Raw genomic sequence first — 21,473 nt, 5'->3', positions numbered from 1 at the left:
GAAAAGAGGATTTTTCCCACATCCTAGTTAAGCTAGTAAGTAGGGTGGTAGAAGAGGGATAAGACCAATTCCAAAGCCTGGTCAGAGTTGATAGACCCAGGGTAGACTGAGAGCAGATGCCCAAAAAGGGAAAGAAACAAGGCCAAGCTGTGATTGTTGGTCTCTTCTTGACTGATCCATTGTTCCCTTACAGACCCTAATGAAGAGGCTGCATTATTTTTCTACCCTTGAAATGAAAAATGAAGGCAAATATGACCAGAGAATCCAACTAGGATTCCTGAGACTAGAAGTTTAGAGCTTGGAATAAACCTCAGAGGTCTTTTAGTCCTACCTCTTCCTAAAGCATGGATTTCCTCTACAATAGGGATTCTTAACCTGGGGTCCACAGACCATCGAAGCTGTCTGTGGATAGATAAAGAGGGTTTGTGAACTTGGAATTTTTAAAATTCTGGTAATTATGTTTTAATATAATTGGTTTCCTCTGTGATGCATTTGTTGCTGTTCATCTTTCATTCTTGAAGAGGACCAATGACAGCATGAGAGTGATGCTTTGACTTGATTGTAAATTGGATTTCAGTGAGGCAGAGCTGTGCAAAGTCATCAGCCCCACTCTCTCTTTCAGAGTCATCTGAGTCCAGCAGCAGGACATAGGTCAAGGTAACTGGTGATGGTCTTGGATGCAGGAGGAGACCATGGCCCTTTTAAACTAAGGTCTTTCCCAGATCTCAGTTTGTCTGAGGCACTGCCCATTCAATAATTAAAGACTAGGTAAGAATTGAGGCAAAAGATGGCCTAGTTTGTCTTCAGAAAAAAGTCAGTCTGGGAAGGGAAGACCCTCAGTGCACTTAAAAATATGGTCCATCACACAACAGTTAAGAACACTGGCCCTACAACATTGATAAATATCTGACTAGTTTTGATCAGAACAGAAAGCACAGAAACTTAACAAAAGGAACCCTTCTATTTCTCAAGATAGTCCATTCCATTTGGGGGCATTTTTAACTATTAAGAAGCTCCTCTTTACCACATTGCAATTTACATCCTTATAATAATAACAACAACAATAGCAACGACTAACGTTGATATAGCACTTTAAGTTTGCAAAGCACTATACATAAAATCTCATTTGATCCTCACAACAACCTTTTGAACTAAGTGTTGTTATTATTCTCATTTCACAGACAAGGAAACTGAGGCTGACAGAGGTGAAGGGTCACACAGCTAGCAAGTACTTGAGGGTAAAATTTGAATTCAGGTCTTCTTGACTTCAAATCTAGCTCTTTTTCAATCTTCCTTACCCATAACTTCCATCCCACTGGTATTAGTTCTACCCCTTAAAGCTAAGTAAATTAAATCTAATTCTTCTTTCATAGAATAACTTTTCAAATATTTGAAGATAATAATTAGGTACCCTTTAGTCTTCTCTTTCCCAGGCTAAACATACCCATTTCCTTTAACCAGTGCTCATACTTGCTACCCTCTTTCTAACAGATTAGGTTATGGCTATACCATATGATGTATTTTTTTTATTTCTGGAGCTAGCTGAAATTCCTAGGGGGAAAAATGATCAGGACAACATAAAGCACAAGAAACAAAATAATGCGTCACCTGGTCCCATTCTGTAACATGTAGCTTGTTAGATGAAACATATTAGTGGTCCAGAATGCCATGTCATCCAGTCCACCAAGGAAATAATCTTGGAACTGCTCCACCAAAAATGGGGACTTTTTTGCGAAATTTGGGTAAAGCTATATAAAAAGCAAGAAAAAAAGAAAAAGTAAATAAGGTACTGGTTTGGCATCCATCTGACTCTTAACAAAGGATGACATATTTATAATATAAAGATAAAGAAAATTACCTTGGAAAGAACCAACATTTCACCATACCTGTAACATAAATTATAATGAAATGAAAGCTGTGTTTCCTACAAAGATATAAACCAAATGCTGAAAATAAAGCCCTACCAAAATATTTCCATTCTAAAGGATTAAAAGCTGCAGTGTGCCGATGTTTAACAACCACCTCGGTGGGAGGGAGGGGGGAGGATGTACCTATGGTACATTTTAATTTAATCTGCATTATTAATATTTTCTCCATCACTTTTTAAAGTCTAAACAATCAATAAAACTATAAATGAAGCACTGATTGATAGTGTTTGCTGATTTCCAGCCTACAAATGCTTATACTGAAAATTTAACATTAGGTTCTTATAATCTGGTTTGAGTAAGCTCCAGCACACCGTTTACAAATATGCAACACCCAAACAACAAATGTTACCAAGACAATGAGATAATTAGGAATGTTTTCAAGGAAGTATATCATCCTAACATGATAGGTGGAGCCCCTGTCCACTATGAGGTTTTTACAGGAAGGTATGGATTAGAGTTACCCAAGATGGGCAGACATGGATGGATTGTGATGGGCACTACTGGAGTGAGTAACTGAATATATGAGATCATAGATCCATCAAAGTGTTGTAAATATTATTGTGGCAAATCCACAGGAGAACCAGGCACATTTTTTTTTCTTTAAGTTTTGGGAAAGAACTCTCTGTATCAAACTTACAATTCTAAGAACTGAAGATAGGAACAGTCAATTATTGCACTTTTTGTTATGACTTCCTTGCCATAGAGCTGCTTGTAGATTCCCATTAGATCTTTGACAGGTACATACCTGAGAAGCAGATTAGAATCAATGGAAAGATGTATTTTGGTTTTCTGTTTAAATTAATAAAATCTAGTTAGATACAACCCAACCAAAATATTTGATGCAGCACATTTTAGTAAAAGAAACATTTAGGAAATTCTAAAACTAAAGTTTTCCATGTGTAAGATTAGAATTCAAGGACTATTTTTTCTTTTGCTTAGTTTTCTTAATGGATTTTTTTCCTGTACTAGTTGTTGAGTGGAATGAGATGTTACAACAAGTTTCCAAGAATAATATACCAAAAAATAACTCAATGCCCCTATATCCCAATTTTAGAGTCATTGTTGAAATCAATAAATTTTATAGTAAGGACAACAAAGTTAGTCTTTTAGTTTATTGGAGAAGACAGAAGATTGGACCAGTGATTTCACTGATATGGGGAACCCCCAAGTGAGGAAATTCCATCTAGCAATGGAAGTTGGTACCTCTGACTTGCCTAATGTCACACAGATAGCATATGTCAAGAGGTGTGACTTGAACCCAAGGCTCCCTGACTTTGAAGACAGTTCTCTATCTGCTAAACCATGTTGCCTCATTATGCTACATTTTATTTTTTTTGTCATATATATACGTATATAACATGTACACATATATAACATATACTTTTTAAATTTATGGACCAAAACAAGAATTTCCATAACACAGTATAATAAAAAGATGATTGCATATGAAAGTGCAAATCTATTATGTAAAACTTGCTATTCCTTTTAAATATATAATGAAGTTATCATGTAAATTTTTTTCTTCCTTCCTCCTCTCCCCTCCCACCCTACAGATGGCTACCATTAGATACAAATAAGCATGTGTGTGTGTAAAACTATTCTATACATACTTCTATTTATCACTTCTTCATCTGGATGCAGTGTCTTTCTTCATATGTCCTTTATAGTTAATTTGGGTATTTATAATAGTCAAAATTCCTTATTCACTCCAAGTCATTCTTAAAACAATATTGCTGTCACTATAGACAACATTCTCTTAGGTCTGCTCATTTTGTTCTTCATTATTTCATGCAAGTCTTTCATGTTTTCCTAAGATCATTGAGCTTATCATTTCTTATAGAACAGTAGCAATCCATCACAATCATATACCAAAAACTAAAAAGTATTTTTTGTAATCTGGAATTATGCCCAAAGAGTTATTAAACTGCCTATACTCTTTGACCCAGCAATACCACTACTAGGTCTATTTTCAAAGATAGAGAAAAAGGGAAAGAATCTATATGTTCTAAAACGTTTATAGCAGCTCTCTTTGTGGTGCCAAAGACCTGGAAATTGCAGGGATGCCCATCACCTGGGGAATGGCTGAACAAGTTGTGTTATATGACCATGATGGAATACTATGCTACATTTTAGATCAAAGGAGTTATTTCAGTTGGAATCTGAAAACTTATTTTTTTCAAATCAGACTTAGTAGGGAGTAATCCTAAAGCTTAACTCAAGTCAGTCCAGCACCCAATGCAAAAATTGTGACTAATAAAAACTGATTTTAGTTGGAATCATAGAATTTTAGAGTTAGAAGGGATCTCAGAAATTATCTTGCTCCACTCCTACTTAAAGCACGAATTTTCTCTAATAAATTGCTAAAAGTGGTGATCCACTTAAAACAGGGCACTCACTACCTTTTAAAGCAATCCATACCACTCTGGGACATCTTTATTGGTTTATTTTTTTTAAGTTCTTCCTGATATTGATATTTTAAAGTTCTTCATGATATTCCTGAAATTTGCTTTTCTGTGGCTTCAACCCCATTGGTTTTTGCTGTCCTCCTGGGCCAAGCAAAATAAATCTAATCCCTCTTGCCCATAACCCTTCAAATATATGAAAACAATGGTCATGTTCCATTTATGTCTTTCTCCAGAGTATCTGAAAAATAATGGACTCTGATGAACACCAATTTTTGCTTTTCAAAAATCCAAAATTACAGAAGTTCTAAATTCCACAAAGAAAGCAAATATCTGAACACACGCTTGCTCTTACCAGCGCCGCCCAAGGTAGTTAAAATCGAGTTCAAAATGGCTCAACACATCTCCTCCTACAGTGTGAGAAAAATAATTCAATGTGTACTTTTAACTAGTGAAGACAAAGAGCCAGCATATTTCTTCCTTTAGCCCTGGTCAAAACATTCGTCATATGAAATCTGAACACAGGACTTGAAGACAGGAGGACCTTGATTAAAGGATCAGCCCTGACACTCAGCTGCCTAACTGTGGGCAAGACATTTAACCTCTGAAACATATGTACTATTTACTTTTAAAGACTCATGGCAAAACAAAACAAAACAAAAACTTTTTAAAATTTTAAAAACAAAAAGTTATATTTTTAAAAATTAAATTTTAAATTTTAAAGCAAATGAATGTATGTTGAACGGAAGAAGAAAAAGGAATTACAGTGACAAAGTACTTTGTAAACGTTGGTAAGTTACCCGTGATTTCCTCCAGGTAGGTAACACCCAATGAGGAAACTTCCTCTAATAAAGCAGATCTGCAACTCTTTTGCAATTTATACCTTTAGAAAGTTGCCTAGGGCCCTAAGAGGTTAGAGGTTAAAAGTTTTGCCAGGGATCACAGTCCTTAAGTGTCAGGAGCAGGATTTGAAGGCAAGTCCTCTAGACTCTAAGGCTAACTCTAAAACAGACCTACACAACATGGGGCCTGCAGGCCAGCACTTGCTTAATGCGGCTTGCAGCATTAAAGGATTTCAGTAGGCCTTCAAAAAAAGTAGAGCAAAGCACCCTCTATTTCTTGGCCTGGTCGCTGAAATCCTTTGGCCTTCCCAAAGGGGCCTACAGGCCACAGGTTGTGTAGGCCGGCTCTAAAACATTATATTAATGTGATCTATTATTATTATTTTTTAATAAATTGGGAATGATAACTCTCACATTGTAAAAGATTTTTCACCTTACAAAAGGTTTCATCAGAATTATTTCTTTACATAGAAACTTCCAAAATGTGTGTATCTATATATCACCATCAGCTACTTGATGGAAAAATTGAAAGATAAGAAAATTATTATTATTGTTGTCATTATTATTATTATTTACAACAACTTGCATTACTGTAGTATTTTAGAGTTTACGAGACAAGTTCCCCACACAAAGCTTGTTAAGTAAACAGAACAAATAAACATTATTTTGCCCATTTTATAGATGAGTAAACTGAAGTTCAGAAAGGTGAGATTTGGTGTTGTTGTTCAGACTTTTTTTTCTGTCACATCTGACTCTGTGACCTCTTTTGGGGTATCCTTGGCAGAAATATGAGAATGGCTTGCCATTTTCCTTCTCCAGTTCATTTTGCAAATGAGTAACCGAGGCAAACAGGGTTAACAGTGACTTGCCCAGGGTCACACAGCTTGTAAGTGTCTGAGGCCAGATGTGAACTGAGGAAGATGAGTCTTCCTGACTATAGGCCTGGCACTCTGCCCACTGTGCTACCTAGCTGACCATAAGAAAATTAGGAAAATGTAAATAAAACATTACCAAAATCACCAACGGGATGAGCATCTCGGTAAGAGCCATGAAAATCAACCTGAAAAATAGAACAGTGAGGTATAAGAAAAATAAGCTCAGCCCAGACAAAAGAACATGAAGAGATGGAAATACAAAATGAAGCAAACAGAAAGTCCTATGACATATTGATTTGGTTTTTTATACAGTTATTTTTTTTAATTTTGAAATATTTTTTCAATTACATGAGAAATTTTAAACATTTTTTAAAATTCTGTGTTCTAAATTCTCTCCTTCCCTCCCACACTCTCTTCCCCCCCTCGATGAGAAGGCAAGCAATTTGATCTAGGTTATACATGTACAGTCATGCAAAGCACATCTCTATATTGGCTATGTTGTGAAAGAAAACACAGACAAAAAAAAAAACAAGAAAAATAAAGTTTTTTTTAAAAAAGTACCCTTTGATCTGCATTCAGTTACTTTTTCTGGAGGCAGAAAGCATTTTTCATCATAAGTCCTTCAGAATTGTCTTGGACCATTTTATTGCTGAAGTCATTCATAGCTCCTTACTGTACAGCATTGCTGTTACTGTGTACAATATTCTGTTTCTGCTCACTTCACTTTGTATCAGTTCATTTAAGTCTTTCCTGGTTTTTCTGAAACCAACCCTCTTATCATTTCTAATAGTATAACAGTATTCCATCACAATCACATTCCACAACTCGTTCAGCCATTTTCCAGGTGATGGGCATCCCTTCAATTTCCAATTCTTAGCCACTACAAAAAGAGCTGTTATAAATAATTTTGTACAAGCAGGTTTTCCCCCTTTCTAAAAAATCTCTTCAGGTTACCAACCTAGCAGTGGTATCACTGGATCAAACAGTATGCACAATTTTATAGCTCTTTGGGCATAATTCCAAATTGCTCTCCAGAATGGTGGGATCAGTTCACAACTCTACCAACAATGCATTAGTATCCCAATTTTCCCACATCCCCTCCAACAGTTGTCATTTTCCTTTTCTGTCATATTAATCATTTCAATAGATGTGAGGTGGCATTAATTTTTCTTTTTAAAGGAAGTTTTTTTAAGAGGCAGCAATAGATAGAGCACTGGACTTGGAGTCTGGAAGACCTGAGTTCAGATTTGGTCTCAGACACTTACTAGCTTCGTGACTCTAGCAAAACCTCTGTGCCTCAGTTTCTTCATCTGTAAAATGGAGATAGTAGCAGCTACCTCTCAGGGTTGTCGTGAGGGGCAAATGAGATATTTGTAAAGTACATCACAAACCTTAAAGCATTATATTAATGTTATCTCTTTTATTATTATGGAATATTAACATCTAAGTTAACAGTTAAGTTGTAGAGTGAATTACTTTAGTTTATCTATTATATATATATAACATATATGTACGTAACCATCTACACATACATGTATAGCTATAAAGATAAAGGTTTTAGCCAAGACTTTAGTTTTTCCAATAAGGTATGCTAACAGACACACCTTTCTTTCTCTCTCTCTCTCTCTCTCTCTCTCTCTCCCTCTCCACACACACACACCCCTGTTGCATGTATATAGATATATGAGAAAATTAAAGAAGAGAGTTGTGTCTCTGCTAAATACTTACTACCTTAGGCAAGTCACTTATGTTTCTGAGTCTCAGTTTGCCCATTTATACAATGAGGGGGTTTTAATTAGATGGTTTCTAAGATCCCTTCTAGTTCTAAATCTATGAGTCTATAACCAAGTTTACATGTCAAAGAATGAACCTGGAAACAATACTTTTAAAGCTAGTTCATTAGGTAAGGGTGTGGCTTTTATTTTCAAGTTAGCTCATTTTTGATCTGCAATACCTTTTTTTTTTTTTAATGGATTGAAAGTAGTAGGTTATCATCTCTTTTGTGAAAACATACAACTGAAGGTAGGGAAAGAAATGGGAAAGGGACATAAAATGGCCTGAATGTGAATCTATCTTCTCAAATAATATTGTAATTAGAGGCAACAATTCTATTCTATTTTTTAAATTATATTCATATTTTTTATCAGTGTATTTTGGTTACTAGGCCCTTGTGGATGAATGTATCTATATTGCAAAGGTCTTACACTTAAATATTTAATCAATCAATAAATAAACATTTATTAAGCACCTACTATTTGCCAAGCACCATGGTAAGTTCTAGGGATACAAAAAGAAGCAAAAAATAGTCCTTGACCTCAAGGAGCTTACAGTCTAATGGGGGAGACAACATGCAAATGAATATATACAAAGTAAGCTATATGCAGGATACATAGGAAATAATTAAAAGAGGGAAAGCACTGGAATTAAGAGGGGGGTGGGAAAGACTTCCTGTAGGAGGTGGGATTTTAGTTAGGACTTCAAGGGAGCCATGGAGGTTAGTAGTCAGAGTGGAAGAGAGCATTCCAGGCATGTGAATCAGCCAGAGAGAAGCTAAGAGATGGACTATCTCATTTGTGGAACACTAAGGAGGCTGTTGTCACTGGATTGAAGAGCATGTGGCACAGAGAAAGGTATAAGAACAGTAGGAGAAGGCTAGAGTTATGAAGGACTTGGGATGCCAAACAGAGCATTTTGTATTTCTCCCGGATACAACAGGAAGCCACTGGGGTTTACTGAATAGATGGGTGACATAACTGGACCTGTGTTTTAGGAAAATCACTTCAGTGGCTGAATGGAAAATGGTTTAGAGCGGGAGAGAGCTGAGGAGGCAGATCCACCAGCAGGCTATTGCAATTGTGATCATATGGGGTAAAGTTTTTGTCCGCTGGTGGAAGACCCTTCCAACCCTTCTCATCCTGTATGACTCCTGACTATGTCTTTCCACAATTTATCCACCAAGGATTCACCTAATCTGAGGAAGGAAGCCTTCCTCAAATTCTTTTAATCTTTTGAGGATCCCAAAGTACTACTTTGGCTTCAATTGTCTCTTATTCTCATTACATTACCAAGCCAACTCCTTTCCTTTTTCTTCTTTTTCTTTTTTAAAATTTATTTTATTTTTCATTTATGGAATAGAACAAGAATTTCCATAACACAGTATAATTTAAAAAAATGATTGCACATGAAACTGCAAATCTATTATGTACAACTTGCTATTCCTTTTGAATATATAATAAAATTATCTTGTAAATTTCTTTTTTTTTCTCCTTTCCCTCTATCACACCCTATTTATCAGGTCTTTCTCTGCATGCAGATAGCACCTTTTGTCACATGACCAAACCGACTCCTTTCTGAAGCGTGTATATCCTGGATGATGTTTTTTACACCACTATGTGTGGCCAATCATTGTGGATATTATACTGGCTGCAGCAAATTTAAATCCACCATGGGTCTCTGCATTGGCCTTTGGGTTACTCATCATATTGATCTTTCTGATCTTTATTGTGATGGAGGACTCAGAACCACGTAACATCACCTCTTCCTACTCAGCCCTGAGCCAAATTCTGAGCTGCCCATCTGCAGTACCTGCCCTAGATGTATACAGGTATGGATGTTTGTTATTAAACTGGACCTGTGATCTCATTGATATGAGACACTTCTAATGAAAAAAACTTCTTTTACTAACACGATCTGGCAAGCTACCTGGGAACACTGAAAAATTAAATAACTTATCTAGGGTCACACAACCAGAATGTATCAGAGGTGGGATTTGAACCCATGTCTTCCTGACTCAAAGACCAGTTCTCTAGACATTATGCCATACTGCCTCTTTATGTATACACATGTGAGCTGACACACACACACACACACACACGCATACATACCTGTATATCACACTAAGCTGGCCCAAGTGACAAGAGGTATAGCATATGATGGAATACTATAGTTGTCCATAATGCTGCGTAAGCAGCAAGAACTACCACTCAGTTACTTACACTGGTGAGCTCATGATTTCCTCTCCAGGTTGTGAGATAAGACCCAGTGAAAATAGCTAAAGTGATAAGTCATTTGTTTATTTAGTTTATTGGAAAGCTTGTCCCATGGGCATTAGTAGCACTGCCTGTTGAGGAGGATGTCTGATAGATAATCAAACACATAATAATATCAGGGTTAGCAACTATTAAGATGTATACTCACTTCTCCCATTGTCTGCAAGAATCCTTGTTCGATGCCTAGGCTATGCCAGCTCACATCTGCTACCATGTGTGACATAATGCCAAAGAGGAAAGCCACCAATTTCTCAGTATCCTGCCCAACAACAAAATAAATGCATGTGGTAGCAAAGATTAAATATAACCACCCAAAACATTTAATTAACTGTACATAGCACTGTGCTGGGTTCTGGGAGACATAAAGATAAATAATAGCTAGTATTTATATACTTTAAGATATTTTAAGGCTTGAAAAGTACTATATATATATGTATACATATATATATATATATATATATATATGTATACATATATATTACCACATTCAATTTAAAATAAGACAGGCTTTATCATCAGGGGACTTAAAATCTAATAAGGAGTTTTAAATCATTAACTCGGCTTCCTTTATATTTCCAGGACTTGATCCAAAGGCCCACAGCAGGCACTGTTCCATTCCTAAACTATCAAAAATCATTTGAGAGTTTGTTTTTAAAAAAGTTATTTACTACTTCAGAATTGGCACTAGAATAAATATCATTGGGATGAAATTACTGACTGGTATATCATATAAATTTATTACTATTTGAAGATCACTCTTACCTTCTCCCAAGGGAGAGGATGATTTTGTCGAATGTAATGGATACTTGCATTGAGAAATGGAGTCCAGTGAGTATCTTCAGATACATCACGGAATGTTCCTGCCAGCATAAAATAGCATTAGTTCTTCAAGACTTTGACTTTTCAGTTGAGTATCTCAAGTGATAACAGTCTTGTCAACTCAATCTCCTTTCTTCCATTTGGTACAGTTCCCCCAACTACCCCTCAATCACCTTAAGTGTCTTCTTTCAGAACACCAAGGAAGACTGCAGAACCCAGTTAGCCAAATGTTTGGAATAATTTAAAGGTCTAGTCCTGCTTATCTGAAGTCAGGACCTTGACAGAGGTGGGGAACCTGAGGCCTCGAGGCCACAATTCACATCTGCTACCATGTGTGACATAATGCCAAAGAGGAAAGCCACCAGGTTCCTTTTATTAAGGGGATTTGTCCTGTGAAGTTTGGATTCAGTCAAAGGGCCACACTTGAGTACCTAGAGGGCCACGTGTAGCCTCAAGGCCACAGGTTCCCCAGCCCTGATTGACCCTGACTAAATAAACCCTTGCCAGGCTCTGTAACTTTAAAATGCTATGAAATAAGCTTAAAATATTTTATAACATCTTACAAATATGTTGTAGATCTTAACATTTTTTTTGGTGAGGCAGTTGGGGTTAAGTGACTTGCCCAGAGTCACACAGCTAGTGAATGTTATGTATCTGAGGCTAGATTTGAACTTAGGTCCTCCTGACTCCAGGGCTGGTTTTCTATCCACTGTGCCACCTAGCTGCCCCCTATCTTAACACTTTTAATGTTTTAGTTTTTATAGGAAATAATTTATCCTCCTCTTGGGTAATGAGTAATCATTGAGACAACTAACCTCCACATTAAGGACTTCATATTGTTTAGGTGTATTTAAAAATTTTATTGATGCCTCTTGCTTTTTCATCATATTTATTTCCAAATAAATATACTCCTTCCCCACCCAATAAACCATTCTTAACTCCAAATACTTTAAAGTAATCTAAATTTATTTGAAATTTTTCAATGGTGCAATTGACTAAGTAGATAGGTATTTTGGATTTTTTTTCTCTTCAGAAGTAAAAAAGATGAGATATCAACATCTATTTTGAATGGCCTAGAATCCAAGTCTTTTGACATGCCCTGGGCTCTTTTCACTGCTTCTAAAGGCAACAAAATATTAAAGACCATTAAGAAAGATTTCCATAATATGCTTACATCTTTTTGTAAAGTCTTAGTGCTTAAAGGGGTACATTTCAATTACCTGGTTAATTCACTGAATTGGAGTTTTTGTTTGTTTGTTTATTTTACTTTTAGGCAATTGGGGTTAAGTGACTTGCCCAGGGTCACACTGCTAGTAAGTGTCAAGTGTTTGGTGTGAGGCTGGATTTGAACTCAAGTCCTCCTGACTTCAGGGCCAGTGCTCTATCCACTGCGCCATGTAGCTGCCGCATAATTCACTGAATTGGAATGTCCCATTGATTCCTCAACAGCCCTTCAAAACTGAGGAGTTATTCTATTTTCAAAGCTAGACTATGGCTTTTTTTTTTACTGGTATAGAGAATTCTGAACGAGGAGTCTCCCTTTCCCCTTACCAATGCAGGTCATTACCTCTTATTCAACTTATATAGTCTTAGAAAGCTGGCTGGGGCACTAAGATAAGGACTTGCTCACAATCTCAGTCAATATACATCAGAAGCAGGACTAGAACCCAGAACTTTCTTTCCCTGAAACCAGCCCTCTATCTACTACATCATATCTCTTTCTGTGAAGATTTCTAGTCCTATTTTGTTATATAAAAATGAAAGGGGAAGGACATACATTTGATAGTAATTTCAACTGGATCTACCAACAAGGTTCCTTAGTGAGTCAATGTGGCAGAAAACAGAGAAACAAATTGGAAGTTAGAAAATCCTGGGTTCAAATTCTGCCTCAGGCACCTACTAGCTATGCGATCGTGGGAAGTTATTTAACCTCTTACAGCCCCAATTTTCTCATTTGTAAAATAGAGATAATACTACCTACCTCAGTAGGGTTGTTGTAAGGAAAATGCTTTGTAAACCTTAAAGTACTATAAAAATGAGTTATTACATATGTTTACATATATATGTATATGTATATGTATAGACATACATACAAGGCATCCCCAAATACCCTGTATATCTTTTTTATCTCCTTATAACAAGTAGGAAAAAAGAGACATTTATATCTATTTTGAATGGCCCAGAATCCAGGTCTTTAGACAAGTACTGGGCTCTTTTCATTGCTTCTAAGGGCAACAAAATATTAGAGACAATTAAGAAGGATTTCCCTCACATGATTACATTTTTTATAAAGTTTTAGTGCATAAAGAGATACACTTCAGTTACCTGGCTAATTTATTAAATTGGAATAATTCATTGATTCCCCAACAGTCCTTCAAAAATGAGGAGTGACTCTATTTCCAAAGTTAGGCCATGGCTTCTCGACTAGATAAACGTGGCATTTCACTAGGTTTCCTTTCACTCACCTCCTTTACAGATGTTAGCATAAAAAGCATCAGGAAACACACTCCCAGCCTGATAAGCATCCTGGTGTTCTAATAACAGCTAAAGAAGCAGGGAAATGTCAGAATCAGAGAGCAAAGGTCAAATGCCAGCCAGATACATGCACAGTCAATTCCCAACTGTCTGAACTGAGTAATCAAGGACAGGAACAGTATAAATAAATTAAATTTACACAAAATTCAAAAAGCTCATTGGAGACAATGCCTTTGTATCCCAACAGGTATTACCAGAGTTACTAAAAAGTGGTAAACTTCACTGATTCTTTTCTCTGTTTCATTTTCTCTGTCTGCCCTATAGTAAAGGCACTCATGAATAATATAGTAGTTAAAAGGCAGAAATCAGTAAGGAGAATAAGAAGCAGAAAAAAGCCATGTATGTGATAACTGATAAACAAGACTGCCAACCCTTAAAAAGAGAGAATTGACTGTAATGTAATAATGCGTAAAAACAATCTATACCTTTGTGAGACAAAAAAACCTCTGCTCTAGAAAAATAAAAGATAAAATTTAGGTCTGTCCATTTTATTTCTTGAACAAGCAAGGTGAAATTAAAGTCTAAATGTTATTGGGGATATAGTAGGTTTCAACTGCCAGAACCATCCCATTTTCTAGGTTGGATAATCATAATTTACCTCTAACAAGTCATTACTGTTCTGATGGCATATAAGTATTTCAAATAATCAATTGCAAATATTTCTGAACCATCTTGGTCATAAATAAAAGCTCTGAGTTCAAAACACCATCAGAATCCATCTAGTCCAACCTATATCTGAATATGAATTCTTTCTAAGAAGGCCCTGAAGGGTGGTCATCCAGTTTGCAGACAGCCTTAATTGTTAATAACTAATTTTAGTTACTTTTGTTAGTAACTAATAATTGTTAATAACTTTTCCTTACATTAAGGAGAAATTTTCAGCCATTGCTCCCAGTTCTGACCTGGTTCCTTCAACTAATCATAAGATACAGTGTCCAGGCTCTTGACTCTCCTACTTAAGTTACTCTCCTCTGGCATTCTCCAGTTTATCAACGCCTTTCTTAAAATGCCCAAAACTAACCATGATATTCTAAATAGGTTCTAGCCAATGTAGAGTACATTGGGAGTAAGATTGCCCTTCTTCTATATGCTATGTCCTTGTTCATGTAGCAAAGTTTTTTTGGCTGCCATATTGCTCTATTGACTCATATTGATTTTGTAGTCCACTAACAGCCCCAGATCTTTTCAGACCAACTGCTTTTTAGTAAGCCATTTTTTGTCTTTATTTAAGATAATTATAAAAATAAAAAATTAACCAAGGACAAATCCTTGAGGCATTCCATTACAGAACTGTCATTGGATTAGTAATAACTCATCAATGACTTCTCTTTGCATATGGTTACTCAACCATTTCTGAATCCCTCTAATGTAATAATGTAATAAGCTCTCCATCTTATTCATAAGGATAGTATGAAAGAATCTAAATGTTTTTGCCAAAAATCTAGATAAGGTATATATACAGAATTCTCCTGAATCTACTAGTTTTGTTATCATGTCAAAAAAGGAAAGAAATCTGGCAAGACCCATTTTTGAAGAAGTCATCCTTATGATGACTTTCTTTTATGATTGCTTTCTTTTCTAAGTATTCACTACCTATTCCTTGACTAATAAATTTTGGAATTTTGCCAGAAATTAAAATCAAACTTATTGGATTATAGTTTGCAGATTCCATTCCCTTTCCTTATTAAAAAAAAATTTGGGACAATTTTCAGTTCAATAATGCCTTTCTTCAATTTTCTAACACCTTTCCCATTATTCATAATCTTCCAGCGGTAACCCACAGATAACGCAACAATTATACCCACTAGCTCTTTCAGCATCAAATGGTATAGTATAGTTTTATCTGGTGATTTGAATTGAGCAAGAAATATAGTAAGAAGAGAAAACCTTTTGACAAAAGGGACTCATATTCATATCTCTGAGCAAATGCATCTTTACCCTAATAGTGATATAATTTTTCTCAAACTTATTTGTGAACAAATAATGAAGCAAGTTTCCCTTAAGTTAAAAAATTATCCACATCATGACCAATTCAAGCATTAAAGTTTCCCTTTCCATGCCCTTATGGAAAATGCCTAAATTCTTTGAAGATGCTATTTCAGATGTTGCCTTACCTTACATTTCATTTTGGTTTTGTTAAAATACTACATCATTTGAGTTATTTGTTAATATAGAGTGTGCATTGGATATGTTACATTGAGAATAAGTCATTCCCTGGGACATTAAACCAGAAATATTCACATTTGTTATAATTACACACCATATAGTTAATAAGAAGTAAAACAAAAGAAAAAGAGTTATACCTCTTTGTAGTTAACAGTGCCATCTTGTTGGCTGAAAAATTCCAGAGCTCTGTGGGCTAAAACAAATTTTTAAAACTCAGTTAAAATGGTCAATTACAGACAGTATTTTGAGAAATGTAAAAAAGTTTTTGTGCAAACAAAACCCAATTCAGCTAAAATTAGCAGAAAGGCAGGAAACCAAGGTGGGGAAAAAACCTTTACGCCAAGTTTCTCTGATAAATGTCTCATTTCTAAGATATACAGGGAACTTAGTAAAATTTATAAGAATAATGACCATTCCTCAATTGATAAATGATTCAAGTATATGAATAAGTAGTTTTCAATGTAAGAAATTCAAACTATCATAGTCATATGAAAAAATGTTCTTAATCACTAGTAATTAGAGAAATGCAAATTAAAACTGAGGTACTACCTCACACACAGAGATTAGTAAAGTTGATCCAGAAATTGAAAATGACAAAAGGCTGGAGGAGCTATGGGAAAACAGGCACATTAATACACTATTGGTGGAGTTATGATCTCATCTAGCGATTCTGGAAAGCAATTTGGAACTATGTCAAAAAAGCTATTAAACTGTGCATAGTCTTTGACCCAACTACGTCTATATTCCTAAAGAGATCAAAGAAACAGGAAAAGCACCCATATGCACAAAAATATTTTAGTAGATCTTTTTTGTGGCGGCAAAGGATTGGGAACTGAGGGAGTGCCCATCAAGTGAGGAACGGCTGAACAAGTTATAGGGTATGAACATGAAAGAATACTATTGTTATAGGAAATGATGAATGAATAGGAAATGAATGAATTAACAAGAAGACTTGTATGAACTAATGCAAAGTGAAGTGAGAAGAACTAGGAGAACAATTTATACACGAACAATACTGTAAAGACAATCTACTTTGAAAAGCCTTGGAACTCTGATCATCAAAATGGCAAAACATAATTTGTGATGAAACATAAGGCACATCTAGAAAGAGGTGACAGAATAAGAATACAGACTAAGGCCTTACATAAGTTTTTTGGACACGGCTAATGTATGAAGTTGTTTTATTTGACTATATAAGCAAACCAAGACCCAGGCATAAAGGCCACACAATGAAAAGTAGCAGGGCCAGGATTCAAATCCACATATTTGGCCTCCAGATCCTATCCTCTGTATCGTTATACTATGTTTTCCTCCTCAGTACTGTATAAAATTCAGTATATCCTTCAAAGTTAAAATCCTCTCTCCTTTATACGACCTTTCACTTCATCTAAAATATATACCACACAAGCCAACACACAATTCTGTATTGTGTATGCCTTGTCTCCAAAGACCATAAGCTGTTTGATAGCCTGAGGGGGCCCACAGCTATGAGTTCGCCTAAGTGCCTGAGTGAGCCCTGTTCATCTTCCAGGTACTCATCAACTGCCCAATGGTGCTGATGAAGAAAAAATTCAGGACACTCTCTGCACCACAATTCGACAGCAGGTCATGCACATTGTTGCATGACTGAGGCCACTGCTGGACTCTAAAAGGAAAGGCAAAATTCTCTTCACGTGCTTCCGAAGTATGTGCAAACTGCCCTGGTAGAAGCTCTGGAGAAGCACACTTGTCTCCTGGCAGACCCTCCTGATATACAGAAATTCTACATGGACACCATGAATGCCTTAAATGAGCTTCTCCAGAATTTGATCTCAGTGAATCCTATACCAGGAGAATTTCACTACTAGCTAGGGGCAACCCAGGTTTAGGTGGGAGGCAGAGGGAAACAAGTTTATATGGGATACCATCCACTGAACTCATGAGAATAGGAGACTGTATCTGACCTTTTAAATTATCATGCATTGTATCATCTGTTCTTGGAACATATTAAATGCTTAATAAACTTTTTTTATTAAAAAAAAGTGATATCCAGAAATTAACACCATGTGGTCCAGATATGGAACCTCCTATGACCAAAGCAGAATTATAAATGTAAATGCAGGCCTCTAGACTTCCAGGCCAGTATTATATTCCACAATCTATCAAGTCTCCCAGATATACAAGCCTTCATCTCCTCAAGTCTCTCTTATAGAGATAAGGTACAAAAACTGGTAAGAAAAGTGGCCTGGGCATCAGAAGATAAGGACCTTCATTCCCGGTATGTTCCTAACTAACCATATGACCCTGAATCATCCCACTAAGTTCTCTGGGCCCAAGTTTCTTCATCTCAAAATTGATGGGATTGAAGTAGGGTTTCTCTTAGCTCCAAATGTCTATACTTCTATCTTCTAGGGTTCAGCTTCTAGGTCCATTTTATACTAACTTGCTTTTATGTTGTATTTACATTGTTGTTACATTTAAGCTCTTTGTATCATTAGGAATTCGCATGACTATAAAACATTATCTTCATAAGAGGAAAATGAGGAAAGGCCACAGAGTTATAAAGCAGCAAAACCAAGACTCAAATCCATATCTTCTGCCACCAAATCCTATCCTCTGTATCACTATATTATATTTCCCTCCATTTCTTCTTCCTTTCACTTGTGAAAACCATGACAGTAAATTAAAAATTAACTTGGAAATTCTTTGTCTGGTAAATGTAACATCTAATGTTTACTTAACCATCTGGTTCACTTTTACCACAAATAAGAAGGTCCAGGGGCAGCTAGGCACAGGGGACAGAGGTGGTGCAGTGGATAGAGTACTGGTCCTGGAGTCAGGAGGACCTGAGTTCAAATCTGCCCTCAGACACATAACACTCACCAGCTGTGTGACTCTGGGCAAGTCACTTAACACCAATTGCCTCACAAAAAAAAAAGAGGTCCAACAAGACTGAGGTGAATAGACCCACTATTCTGTTAGGCATGTACTTATCTACAAGAAATACTAGCTAATAAGTATGAAGGAGAGTTAAAAAGAGTAACTTGTTTATACTCAAGTAGAATTTTTGATCTTCTCTTAGACACTAATGACTGGGCATCATTCTAAATGGCTTTACCAATACAGCAGTTCTTTTGTGGTAGCAAAAACCTAGAAACTAAGGGGATACCCATCAATCGAAGAATGAAAGAATAAATAAATCATAGTATAAAAATATAACAGAATATTATTGTGCTGTAAGAAACAATGAAGGGAATGGTTTCAGAGAAACCTGGGAAGACTTGTATGAACATAATGAATTAAGTGGGGCAATACAGATAACATGTTATAACAACACTGAAAAAGAAAATTACATTGAAAAAACTTAAGAATTCTGATCAACACAGCGATCCACCATAATTCCAGAGGCATGATGTAGAAGATTATCCACCCCCAACAGAGGGTTAATAGACTAAATAAGGAGAATGAGACATATTTGTGGACATAGCCAAAATGGGAATTTGTTTTGTTTGACTATGGATATTTGTTTTAAAAGTTTACTTTTCCCTTTCCCCAGTGTGTGTTTGGAGATAGTGGGGAGAGATATGAGAGAGGGGAAAAAATGCTTGTTATTTTTTTTAAATTTTAGCTAAAAGAGAAAAACTAATGACTCACTATCGCAGATTCTGTCCTTAATTTGCTAGGTTTATTGACTTTCCATTAACATTTTAAAGCCCAGGTACTTACCTATTTCTATGTGGGTTGAGATACCACAGGATGTACTTCTTTGAGACAAATGAAACAGGATGATCAGAACAAGTGACCAGCTCCTGAAAGCAGACATGTATATGAGTACTGTCTACGTTCTAACTCACGAGGGCTTAGTGTAGCTGCAGCACTAATTTTGAAACCCAAGCACAGATCCCACTCACTGACTTATTCTAGCAGGTCAGCGACACAGAAGCTAAGCTGCATTTCAAAATAAGATCATTTTCCAGTCATGCTACAAATAGGCCGACTTCGTCAGGACAGCAAATAAACTCCACCCCACACAAAAAATAAAAAATAAAAACAAACAAACCTGGAAATTTTTTGGGAGGAAGGGGGGACATTTCCATTTTTTTGGTCTGTTTGTTCCTTCACTTCCATTCTGACATGAATTCCTTACTGAGACAAATGCAAGGCTGCCCTTATTTTCTACTTGGTTATAATAAATAACTATGTTCTCTCCTCTACCTTTGTGTATAATTGTAAGTTATATATTTGTTTGTTTGCTGTTGTTGTCGTTGTTTGCTATGTGGCCCAGATCTACAAGCCTTCATCCCCTCTTCCTCTCAATCTAATTCAATCTAATTCAAATAACATTTTAAAATATATATGAACATATTTTAAATATGCAACGCAGACAGACATATGGTATAATATAGAGTAGACCGGCCTTGGAGTTGGGAAAACCCAAGTTAAAGTCCTCCTCTGTCATGTGGGGCTGCATGACCATGGGTAAGTTAGTCAATCAATTATTCAATGAGCAATTGTTAAGCACCTACTAGGCACTGTTCTAGATGCTGGAAATACAAGAAAGGCAACAAAAACAAATAAAACTGCTCTCAAGGAGCTCACAGTCTAATGGGGAGACAACATGCAAACAATTATGTACAATGAAGATACATACAAGATAAATACAAGATAATTAACAGAGGGAAGACACTACCATCAAGGGGGTGTTCAGAAAGCTGTCTTGTAGAAATTGGGATTTTAACTGGAACTTGAAGGAAACCAAAGAAGGCAGGAGGTAGTGATGAGGATGAAGACAATTCCAGGGAGGGGAGAAACAGTCTATGAAAATACCCAGTCTAGAGACAGAATGTCTCTTTCAAGGAACAGCAAGGGGACCAGTATTACTGGACTGCAGAGTACCTGTGGAGGAGTAAAGTGTAAGAAGGCTGTAATGTTAGGAGGTTATAAAGTTATGAAAGGCTTTGGATTTGATTGTAGAATGGAGCCACTGGAGTTTTCTGAACTGGGAAGGGAGGGGAGGGTGACATGGTCAGACTCGAACTTTAGAACTTTAGAAATGAGCAGAACCAGGAGGACTTTGTACACAATAACAGCCACGTTACGCGATGACTAATATTGTTAAACTGAACCCTTCTCAGCATTATAAGGATCTAAGACATCTCCAGAGGCCTCGAGATGGAAAATGCTGTCCACATCCAAAGAAAGAACTATGGAAGTCGAATTGCTATCACTTATTTTTACCTTCTGTTGAGTTTTGTTTCATCTTTCTGATGGTTCCTCCTATTGGTTTTAATTTTTACTTACAACTTCACTAATGTGAAAATATGTTTAATAGGAATGTAAATGTATAGCCTATATCAGATTGTGCGCCGTCTTGGGGAGGGTGGAGGGGAGTAAGGGGGAGAAAAATTTTCAACTCAAAAGCATATGGCAGTGATTGTTGATAAATCAATAAATTAATAAAATTGAAAAAAACATTAAAAAAAGAACTTTAGAAGATCATTTTGACTACTGAGTATAAGACAGATTGGACTGGGGAGATACTTGAAATAGGGAAACCAACCAGAAGACTCTTACAATACCCCAACTCCCACCACCTAATTCCTTATTTGTAGTCCCTTCAACCCCCACCACTCCAACCAAATACCATCTAGTGCTTCCACTATGCCCTATAGAATACCTGTTCCATAGGCAACTTCATCCTGAATGTTTCCCTTTCCCACTCCTTCCATTTACTAGGATTTGTGAAATCTGGCTCCCCTCAGATGATACAGCATCCCTGGCCACCCTTTCCAATACTGGCTGCACCTTCACTCATTTTCTCAGCTCCTTGATTGAGGCAGGGGAGTTGGAATGCTTCTTATTCCCTGTGCCACTTTCA

The 21,473-nt window shown here is 36.4% G+C and overlaps 1 protein-coding gene across 1 annotated transcript in view; it reads right to left on the bottom strand.

The window, feature by feature from the left end:
- Window positions 1-19,433, bottom strand: part of GPLD1 (glycosylphosphatidylinositol specific phospholipase D1) — a 50,222-nt gene extending 30,789 nt beyond the window's left edge. The window contains 10 exon segments of the mRNA XM_020986838.2: window positions 1,609-1,748; window positions 1,859-1,886; window positions 2,566-2,673; window positions 4,686-4,740; window positions 6,184-6,232; window positions 10,245-10,355; window positions 10,859-10,956; window positions 13,381-13,459; window positions 15,754-15,809; window positions 19,322-19,433. Coding sequence (XP_020842497.1) covers window positions 1,609-1,748; window positions 1,859-1,886; window positions 2,566-2,673; window positions 4,686-4,740; window positions 6,184-6,232; window positions 10,245-10,355; window positions 10,859-10,956; window positions 13,381-13,459; window positions 15,754-15,809; window positions 19,322-19,418 — 821 coding nt within the window. The 5' untranslated portion in view covers window positions 19,419-19,433.
- Between the last annotated feature and the right edge of the window lie 2,040 nt (window positions 19,434-21,473).

This window comes from Phascolarctos cinereus, unplaced genomic scaffold (assembly GCF_003287225.1).
Source record: "Phascolarctos cinereus isolate Bilbo 61053 unplaced genomic scaffold, phaCin_HiC Scaffold_4;HRSCAF=312, whole genome shotgun sequence".
Lineage (NCBI taxonomy): Eukaryota > Metazoa > Chordata > Mammalia > Diprotodontia > Phascolarctidae > Phascolarctos > Phascolarctos cinereus.
The sequence above is the reverse complement of the archived record's forward strand: the minus strand, read 5'-3'. Positions and strand labels throughout refer to the sequence as shown.